Here is a 10,640-nt window from a genome sequence, read left to right on the forward strand (position 1 = left end):
AACCCTATCGTTTCGTACATCTTAGGTATGGAAATCTAGAAAGCGAAGAGAGAAATTTTAACAGGGAGAAACATACCTACTAGAACCATTACCTTCCTACCGTAGAGCACTTTAATACTGACCTCAAGTACTGCAAAAATTAGTGGAGAATCCACGAGAAAAGAGGTCTAGACCCCTCTACCTCATCACCTTCAGTTCGAAGAACCTATCACGTGGGGGAAATCTCGAGAACCAGGATTGTAGATGGGAATTCTGAAAACCCAAGAGTTAAACCTGAGCCACAAACACCACCTAGAGCTGTGAAAAGGGCAAGATATCAAGCGTTTGAGGACGAGCTAATACCCGAGGGCTACCATGTAGTATTAAACCTTAGAACAATCACCTACACTTCCGATGATGAAAGGAATAATAGGACCTTTATCGCAGTAATTGAAGAAAATCAGGCTACACCTGTATTAGATGTGGGAAATGAGGAAGAGGGGGACCCTAATGAAAATGAGCATGCTGAAGGAGATCCGATTGAGGAAGATCCTGAAGAGGAGGAAGTGCCCATAGAAGAAGAAGAGGGGCCTATGAAGGAAGAGGAGCCTATGGATGAAGAGGAAGAACCCCTGGAAGACGAGGAACCTATAGAGGACGACGAGCCTATAGAGGATGAAGCTGACGTGGAAGAAGGAATAGATCGAGAATCCTGAGTCATATGATGAAGCTAACAGTTATAGTCCCTATTATCCTCTAAACATATATTTTGGATTACAATATCATGTTATTTTTCTTGTATTTATTTATTTTAGTTTTAATAAGGCTTGCATGCCAAATAGTAAGTTAGCGTTATTTATTTATTTCACATAAAAATGCTTCTTACATAAGAAATGAGAATAAATCTCAACCACACGATTGGCTTAGAGTTACAACACTTGTTCATTAGAGTTATATCCCCTAAAAAAATTTTGAGCCAAAAAAAATTTTTGTTTTGAGTTTTTTATTTCTCTAATATTCTTTTATTTTTTTTTGGAGTGACATGACTTTTTCATTAGAGTTACATCACTTATTCATAAGAGTTATATCGCGTAAAATTCATTCTCATTTCTCATGTAAGTATGCATTCTCATATGAACTACATAATATATATATATATATATATAATATATATATATATATATATATATATATATATATATATATATATATATATATATATATATATTTCCATTTTTAATGATAATGCATTTATTTTATTCTTCATTATTGGCAGTGACGTCTTATTTGAGATGTTTTTATTGCAAGTCAATAGAGACTTAATATTTGTTCGCAATAAAAACTTTTTTTTTTTTTGGAAGTTAAGTAATATTAGAGCTCCACAAAACCATACAAAAAAGATTGCTTAAGCAATCATCAACCTACTGGACACTCCCAGTATTTACAAGGTTTCCACCCATTGTCTATCTCTGTCACTCACTTTGTTGCTAAGAACTTGTAAGCATCTATGCTTAACACTATATTTTACTTGCTGTACAACCTGATCTATCATATTGACAGTATGATCCCAGTAGGCTTGATTTCTATTTTTCCATATACTATGGATGGCAGCAGCAATTGTAGCTAAGATTACCTGTCTTTGAACTCTGGTGCTTTTATATCTTGTTGTCACCCATCTGCACAGGATATTCATATTTCTTCCTCTCCATGGCACATTCAGCCACTCCATCAGCTTATTCGTGCAATGTTTACTGAAATGACAGTCAAACATTAAATGTTCCACACTTTCTGTCATGCTGCCACAGACTTCACAAGTATCATCAAGGCTTATCTGCATCACTTTGAGTCTGGCTTTGGTTTTGAGCCTATCCTGCATTGCTAGCCACTGAATAAATATGTGCTTAGGCTGAGAGTATCTGTTCCAGACACTCCTACACCATTGAATTTTCTCTCCATTGCTTCGAAGTTGCTGGTAGTGTTTACTTATGCTGAAGCTTGATTCTCTCATCCATTGATCCCCTTGTAACCTAGCACACAACTCCTTTTTTGCATTATTGATATACTTCCATGCCCAGCTTGCTGTATTTGGAGCTTCATAAGTGTTCCAAGGTTGGTCCTTGACATACATCTCACTAACCCACTTCACCCACAAGTTGTCTTTTTTTTGAGCCACAGACCAAGCTAGCTTCCCTACTGCAATCAGGTTCCACAAGTAGGTATCCCTGAACCCAGACCCCCTGTAGCTTTGGTATGACAAAGCTTGTCCCACTTCACTGCTCCAGCCTTTGCATAGTTATGCTCTCCAGTCCATAGGAAGTTCCTACAGATGTTGTTGATCTCTTTTAAGATACTCTTAGGCAGTATAAAGAGCTGGACCCAATAAACATGCATACTCATTAACACACTGTTAATGAGTTGACTTCTAGCTGCAAAGGACAAGTGTCTTGTACTCCAGAGTCTTATTCTACTTGTCATCTTTTCAATCATGGCCTGACAATCTTTAGCTTTCAGTTTTCTGGTTGAAATAGGCACCCCTAGGTACCTGAAAGGCAGTTTTCCCTTCTGAAACCCACTGATATCAGTTACCCTTTGTATTTCATTTTGCTGCATCCCTGTATAGTAAATTTCAGACTTATTTCTATTAACCTCCAATCCAGATGCATGAGAAAACATCTCAAACCCTTGCAGCAGTGTGTAGATTGACCTAAATTCTCCCTTACAGAAGAGTAACAAGTCATCAACAAAACATAGATGTGAAATTTTCATTTCTTTGCATTTCACATGGAATTGAAATCCTTCTTGATCCCCCACAAACTTCAAGATTCTATCCAGATAATCCATTCCTAAAGCAAACAGTAAGGGAGACATTGGGTCTCCTTGTCTCAATCCACGTTGAGCCCTAAAAAAACCCACAGGAGATCCATTTACCATAATGGAAAATTTTGGAGTTGTAATACAAGTCATTATCTGCTGAACAAACCAATTAGGGAAACCCACACCTTCTAACACCTGCTTAATGAACTGCCAATTGACTGTATCATACGCTTTTTTCAGGTCTAATTTTAGCATACAGCAGGCTCTTGCAGATTTCCTACTATAATGCTGCACTAGATCCTGACATATCATTACATTGTGTAGTATACTCCTACTTGCAACAAAGGCTCCCTGGCTGGTTGACACTATATATCAGGAAGGATGCTGTTTAATTTGTCACTAATTAACTTAGTGATGCATTTATATAGCATGGAGCAACATGCTATGGGTCTATATTCAGTTACATTATCAGGGCATGAAACCTTAGGCACTAATGTAAGAGTGGTAACATTAATTACCTTAAGTAATTTCCCTGTTTTGAAAAAATCAAGGATGGCTTCAGTGACTTCCTCTCCAATCAGATCCCAGCTAGCTTTGAAGAAACCACTATAAAACCCATCTGCCCCTGGGGATTTCTCATCAGGGATACTGAAAATGACCCTCTTGACATCCTCTCTTGTGTATTGAGCTTGTAATATTCTCAAATGCTGTTCAGTTAACATCTTGCCCTTTGCCATCAAGGTGCTAAGAACAGGTTTTTGTTGTGGTTTCTCATCAAATAAGCTTTGATAAAAGTCTAGAAAAGCTCTGTTGACACCTTCTGTTGTGTTAACCCATTCCCCATCTTGTGTATGAACAGCATGAATCCTATTCTGCATTCTTCTTGTTTTTATAGATTGATAGAAAGTTTTGGTGTTCTCATCACCACATTTTAACCACTTCAGCTTAGCCTTTTGATGCAACATAGAGTAAACATTCTTTTTTGCTTTTAAATGTTTTTCTCTTGCCAGTTTCTCCTTGATCTTTAGGTTATCATTGCAAGGATCAGTGTGGAGCTCATTCTGGGCCTCAGCTAACTCAGCTCTTGCTACTATTTCCTCTGTTTCTATGTCCCCAAAACCTGATTTCTTCAAACTTTGCAGTCTAGCTTTTATATTCTTCATTTTCTCCACTACTCTAAACATGGGACACCCATGAATCACCTTACTCCATTCAGTTTTCACCACATTAGAAAGCTCATCACTAGCACACCAAGCATTACAAAACCTAAAAGGTTATTTCCTGTGTACTTCAGGGTACACACACAATAGGACAGGTGTGTGGTCAAAATTGCCTTCAGGTAGGAAAGTGGCTTCAGCTAGATCAAATTTATCCACCCATGGGCTATTAACCAATACCCTGTCAATCCTAGAGAAAACTCTAGACTCCCCTTCCTGCTTGTTGGTCCACGTGTAAAACCTGCCACTAGCTTTACTATCCTGCAATTCACATATTCTCATGCATTCAAGCATAGGGCCTATTTCAGCTTGTCTCACAATGCTTCCCAGTCTATCATCCACACTTGAAATAGCATTAAAGTCCCCTAATACTACCCAAGGCCCTTGACAACTCCCTGCAAGAGTTTTAAGACCATTCCAAAGCTCATCTCTTCTTTGGCTTTCATTGAAGCCATAAACAAAAGTACACCAAAAGCTGTTTTTACCTTGGCAAGGAGTTACACAACAATGAACATACTGGCTTGTCATACTGATGATATTTACCTGAAAAGAACCAGGCCACCAACCTACCATAATCCTACCATTACCATGGTGAACATTATTATGAGTGAAACACCACCCTGGGCATAAGTTTAGATACACTGTTCCCATATTGTGGGTCTTCACTTTGGTTTCAAGAAGGCTAAATAGTTTTATGTTATGAGAAGCTATAAACTGCCTCACTTCCTTTTGCTTGCCCAAACTATTCAGCCCTCTTGTATTCCAAACTAGTATATTATCCATTTGGCAAAGGGGTAGTCACCCCCTGCCCCTCCCCTGTGTCCTTCCCCATCTCCTTTTCATATCTCTACACATTACCACCCTCTTGCATCTTATCTTTCCCCACCTGAACTTCCTGATTCTCCTCTTCTGCTTCCAGCAAAGCACTGAAATGATTATGAACAGGTACAATAGCCACCTCAGGGGTCTTCTCTACTCTCCTATCACCCACTAATTGGAATCCATCTTTGTCCACTGACTTTTTCTGTTTAGGCACCCACACTTTCCTTCCTTCTCCTCTTCTGCAATCTTCCTCTTTGTGCCCAATCCCATAGCACTTTCTACACACTGTAGGTCTCCACTCATATTCTATTGTCTGTTTCACCTCAGTTCCATGCTCATTACAAAAAGCTATCACATCTGGTAATTCCTGCATCATCTGAACCTCCACCATCACCCTTGCATAGTTCAGCTTATCTCTAGCCTTTGTAGCACCATATACCTTCACAGGCTTTCCCACATCACTTGCTATCTTGAATAAACTTTTTTCTCCCCAATATTTAATTGCCAATCCAGGCATTTTAATCCATATGGGCACTATGTCAACATTTGTTTTCTCCATTGGCATATCAGGGTCCCATAGTCTAGTAACAAGTGGTTTCTGATCAAAAAACTGCACTCCATCATCACAAGCCTTCAGAATCGATTCTACACTATTAAATCGGATCAGAAATATACCTCTTCCAACCATTGTTATCTTGTCTATGCCCTCCCCCAGATTCTTTTAAAGTATCCTTCCATTACATTCAATGGTGGGTTTGCCCCTAAAACATAGCTAATCACAGCTGATGACCAATACTCAACTTCGTCTTGTATATCATCAACTTCAATAGTAATTACAGAAGGTTTTTTAGTTACCTGGATTTGCTCTACTTCATCCGCCCATGACATCCTCCTTGCTACAGCGGGGTCTTTGGAACCACTATTCATCACATTAATCCACTCCGAGGGAACGGCTTTATCAGCTGATCCCTGCAACTTCTCTTCTAGTCAGTAGGCACCGTCGTCATCCTTTCTACTTCCTCCTCTAGGTCCGCCAACTTATCCTCTGGAACAATTATCGGCTCAACACCAGTAACCTCATCGATTGTTTTCATTTTCTTCCCCGGAGACGATGATGAAGGCCCATTGTTTTTCCCTTTTCCCTTTTAGGCACTCTTCCTAGCTCGCCCTCTTGCCATGGCTTCAGTATTACGCTAATACTGCGAGAGAAAACCAATGGAACAATATTTCTAGAGAGAAGGTGGAGTTTCTCTCTCTAGGCCCATTTTCTTGTTAATCAATAAAAACTTTTTATATGTGCAATATGTAATGGTTAAGTGAGTAAAAGATTATGTGTGTGTCACTGAGATAGCTATTATGTTATTTTCAGCGCAGAATGGTTCGGTCGGGAAGCTCACCCGAGACCCCTCTGAATGTCGAGCAATCGATACAGGACCTAGTGCAAATTACAGCTAACCTAGCCCAAGGTCATAATCGTGATGGGGACTTGTCTGAAAAGGTTGTCTGTAGGAATACACCAATACTGAATGGGAAAGAGGGCCTGACAAATTGGAGAATTGGGTTGGGGAGTTTAATAAGATTTTCTTCACCCTAACCTGCCCAGATGATAAGATTGTGCCCGTAGCTAGATATTACCTATAGGGAGATTCTGGTGGACCCAAGCTAAGGACAACCTCCTAAAACAGACTGGTTTTGGGTGGAAAATTTTCAAGAAGGCCTTAAGGGATAAATATTACCCCCATACCTCAAAAAGCAGAAAGCCCAAGAGTTCATGATGTTAGAACAAGGGAGCATGTCTATTGAGGAGTACTACAGCAAGTTCATCGAGCTGATGAGATTTGCTTTTGAAATTGCCTCTACTAAGGAAGCTAAGGCCTCACGTTTTGAACTAGGACTTACCCTTGACCTGTAAGGAAGACTAGGGGGAGATACCTTCACCTCTTTAGACCATGTGTTTGGCAAAGCTGCTCACCTATATGCCATAAGAAAATGAGAGGAAGGGGGTAAGCAAGGTCGGAAACGGAAGGAGAATCCAAATATGAGGTTTAAAGGTTTGAAAAGAAACATCATGGGAACCAAAACCACCAAAACTCCCAAAGAAACTTCGGTAAAGTACCCAATAACAACAACACTCACCCCAACAACAATAACACCAACAAACGCAGACCTGAGTGTGTGTACATGTGTAGGAAGTGCCCAAATAACCATCCTGGGAGAGATTGTGAGGGTAATAAGGTGGAGTGTCGTGAATGCGGGACATTAGGGCATAGAGCATATGAGTGTTACTCAAAGAATAAAGCTAACCCAAATGGTCCAGAGAAAGGGAACTACGGAGAAAGCCTCGAAATGGGAATGAAAATGAGAATGGGAATGGTGGAAATACATACAATGGGAACTCCAATTACTCCAAGCAACCAAGCAACACCAACAACCAGGCACCCAATGGGAACCATGTGAGCAATAACCATGATAATAAGGATAAGGGGAAGTTGTATATGATGACGGCTAGAGATGAGGAGGCTCGTAGGATGTTGTCGTGGGTACTTTTTCTATCAACTCTACTTTTGTTAAAGTATTGTTCGATTCTGGAGCATCATTTTCTTTTATTGCCTATATAACTGTTAGAACTCTTGCATTGGTTAAGTCTGAGTCAATTTCTATGCCTATAGTTATTCTGTCTGGGGAGACCGTTAATTGCTCTAAGAGCGAGATTCCTAAAAGTGTCGCTAAAAATAGGGGAGGACTTCTTTCCTTATGATCTAGTAGAGTTTAATTTATCGAACCTAGACGTCATTTTGGGAATGGATTGGCTTGGAAAGTACAAGTTTAGATAGATTGTGATGCACAGAAGGTGGAACTGAGAAATCCTTCGAGAAAAAGGGTGTCTATAGGAGAATACCTCGAGAACCTGGGATTAAAGTGATCAATGCCTTGCAACTTAAGAGCTATATAGACAAAGGATGACCTTTATTTATGTGTTATGTGAGAAGGATTGAGGATAATCCATTGAGACATGAGGATATGCCTATAGTCAGAGAGTTCCAGGATGTTTTTCCTGTAGAAATACGTGGTATGTCTCCAAGGAGAGATGTCGAGTCCACTGTCGACCTAGTACCTAAGGCTGGATCTATCTTCAAAGCCCCATACCGAATGGCTCCAGCAAAAATGACAAGTTAAAAAATCAGTTGGAAGACCTACTCAAGAAGGGGTTTATTAGACCTAGTATGTCACCATGGGGAACTCCCGTCTTGTTTGTGAAGAAGGATGGTAGTTTGAGGTTGTGTATAGACTACCGTGAGCTGAACAGTGCCACTATGAAAAACAAATATCCATTACCTAGGATACATTACTTGTTTGATTAACTTCAAGGTGCACGGATGTTCTCCAAAATAGACTTATGGTCAGGTTACCATCAATGGAGGATTCTTGATCAAGATATACCTAAGACTACCTTCACAATTAGATATGGACACTATGAATTTAACGTCATGCCTTTTGGGTTAACTAATGCACCTGCTGTATTCATGGACCTCATGAATAGGATTTTTCGAACCTACCTCGATAAATTTGTCGTTGTGTTCATAGACGATATACTGATATATTCTAGGAGCAAGGAGGAACATGAGGGTCATCTGAGGCTTATTTTACAGGCACTTAGAGACAACCAACTATATGTAAAGTTTTCGAAGTGTGAATTTTGTTAAGAAAGAGTGTCATTTTTGGGTCATTTCATCTCCAAGAAGGGTATGTCAGTAGATCCTACAAAGATAAAAGCTGTTAGTGAACGGCCTACACCAAATAATGTCACAGATATAAGAAGTTTCTTGGGTTTAGCCGGTTATTATAGGAGTTTTGTGAAAGAATTTTCCAAAATTGTAAAGCCCATGACCAACTTAATGAAGAAGGATTGTAGGTTTGAGTAGAATGAGGACAGTGAGAAACCCTTTCAAACTCTCAAAGAGATATTAACATCATCACTTGTCCTAACCCTGGCTAATGGGAATGAGGGATATGATGTTTATTGTGATGCATTAAAGAATGGGTTGGGTTAAGTTCTTATGCAAAATGGGAAGGTCATAGCCTATGCGTCCCGTTAGCTACCGGACGCACGACTTAGAATTGGTCGCAATTGTATTTGCCCTAAAAATCTGGAGACATTACTTTTACGGGGTAACCTGTCGAATCTTCACCCATTACAAAAGCCTCATATACGTCTTCACTCAAAAAGACCTTAATATGAGGCAACTTAGGTGGTTAGAGCTCATTAAGGACTACGACTTAGACATACAATACCATATAAAACATTGTTGCTGATGCGTTAAGTCGCAAATCTAGCCATAGCCTGAGTACCTTGGTGGTTGCCGACAAACTTTGTGAGGAATTTTCTAAACTTCAAACAGAGGTGGTTCATGAAGGGGAAGTAGAAGAGTTGTTGAGTGCCCTAACCATCCAACCCAACTTCCTAGATGAAATAAGAGAGAGTCAGCTTGGGGATGTGAAACTTAAGTGAGTCAAAGCAAAGCTTAAAGAGGGAAAAGAAGAAGGGTTTGAAATCCATGAAGATGGGAGTATACGCTATAAGGGAAGGTGGTGTGTACCACAAAAGTGTGAGGGGTTGAAACAGAAGATAATGAGTGAGGGTCATAACACGAATTATACCGTCCACCCAAGGGGGATAAGTTATATAAGGACCTCAAAAAGATATTTGGGTGGCCTGGGATGAAGAGGACAGTAGCTGAGTTTGTTTCCAAATGTCAAACGTTTCAAAAAGTCAAAAGTGAAAACAAGAGACCTCAAGGATAAATTCAACCTCTAGATATTCCAACATGGAAGTGGGATTCAATATCCATGGACGTCGTTGTAGCCTTACCTAGGAGTCGGGGAGGCAATAACACCATATGGGTAATAGTGGACCGACTAACCAAGACCGCGAGGTTCATACCTATGAAAGACACGTGGAGTATGGAAGCCCTAGCCAAAGCATATGTTAAAAATATCATTCGATTGCATGGAGTACCCACGAGATCGAATAGTGTTAGATAGAGATTCGCGATTCCTTTCAAATTTATAGAAAAAGGTCCACAAAGCATTTGGTAGTGAGCTATTGATGAGTACAACCTTTCAACCAGCTACAGACGGTCAAACAGAAAGAACTATTTAGACCATGGAAGACATGTTAAGAGCTTGTGCTTTAGAATACTATGGATCATGGGAATATCATTTTTTCCTCATAGAGTTCTCTTACAACAATAACTATCATGCTAGTATTAAAATGGCCCATGCGAAGCACTGTATGGGAGAAAGTGTCCTAGTCCCTTGTATTGGAACGACATTAGTGAGAATGTGATGTTAGGTCCTGGGATGATTCAGGAGACAGTGGATCAGGTGCGAGTCATTCAGGAAAAGATTAAGGCTGCACAGGATAGGCAAAAGTCCTATGCGGATCAGAAGTGAAGGGAAGAGAATTACGAAGTTGGGGAAAAGTTATTGCTTAAGGTATCCGCAATGAAAGGAGTGATGCGATCTGGGAAAAAAGGGGAAGCTAACCCCTAAATTCATAGGACCATATGAGATTTTGACAAGAGTCGGCAAAGACGCTTATCGCTTGGAATTGCCCAACGAGTTAGAAAGGGCCCATATCGTGTTTCACGTATCCCGAATCCGGAAATACGTACATGATGAGTCACATGTCCTAAAACCTGAAAATATTAAGGATGAAACCTTGTCCTATGAGGAGAAACCTATCAAGATCCTACACTACAATGTGCGTAATATGAGAAATAAGGACGTCAGAATTGTCAAGGTGTT

General features: G+C 39.9%; 2 protein-coding genes across 2 annotated transcripts; both read right to left on the minus strand.

Moving 5' to 3' along the window:
* Positions 1 to 1,420: 1,420 nt before the first annotated feature.
* LOC104907289 (uncharacterized) lies at positions 1,421 to 2,107 on the minus strand. The gene has a single exon (XM_010696204.3). The coding sequence runs from the start codon at positions 2,105 to 2,107 to the stop codon at positions 1,421 to 1,423; it is 687 nt and encodes a 228-aa protein (XP_010694506.2).
* A 71-nt stretch (positions 2,108 to 2,178) lies between these two features.
* LOC125496687 (uncharacterized) lies at positions 2,179 to 5,520 on the minus strand. The gene is made up of 4 exons (XM_048642215.1): positions 4,869 to 5,520; positions 4,099 to 4,405; positions 3,312 to 4,035; positions 2,179 to 3,093 (listed from the first exon to the last, which is right to left on the minus strand). Exons 1-4 carry the CDS (start codon positions 5,518 to 5,520, stop codon positions 2,179 to 2,181), a joined length of 2,598 nt encoding a protein of 865 aa, XP_048498172.1.
* Between the last annotated feature and the right edge of the window lie 5,120 nt (positions 5,521 to 10,640).

This window comes from Beta vulgaris, chromosome 4 (assembly GCF_026745355.1).
Source record: "Beta vulgaris subsp. vulgaris cultivar EL10 chromosome 4, EL10.2, whole genome shotgun sequence".
Taxonomy (NCBI): Eukaryota; Viridiplantae; Streptophyta; class Magnoliopsida; order Caryophyllales; family Amaranthaceae; genus Beta; species Beta vulgaris.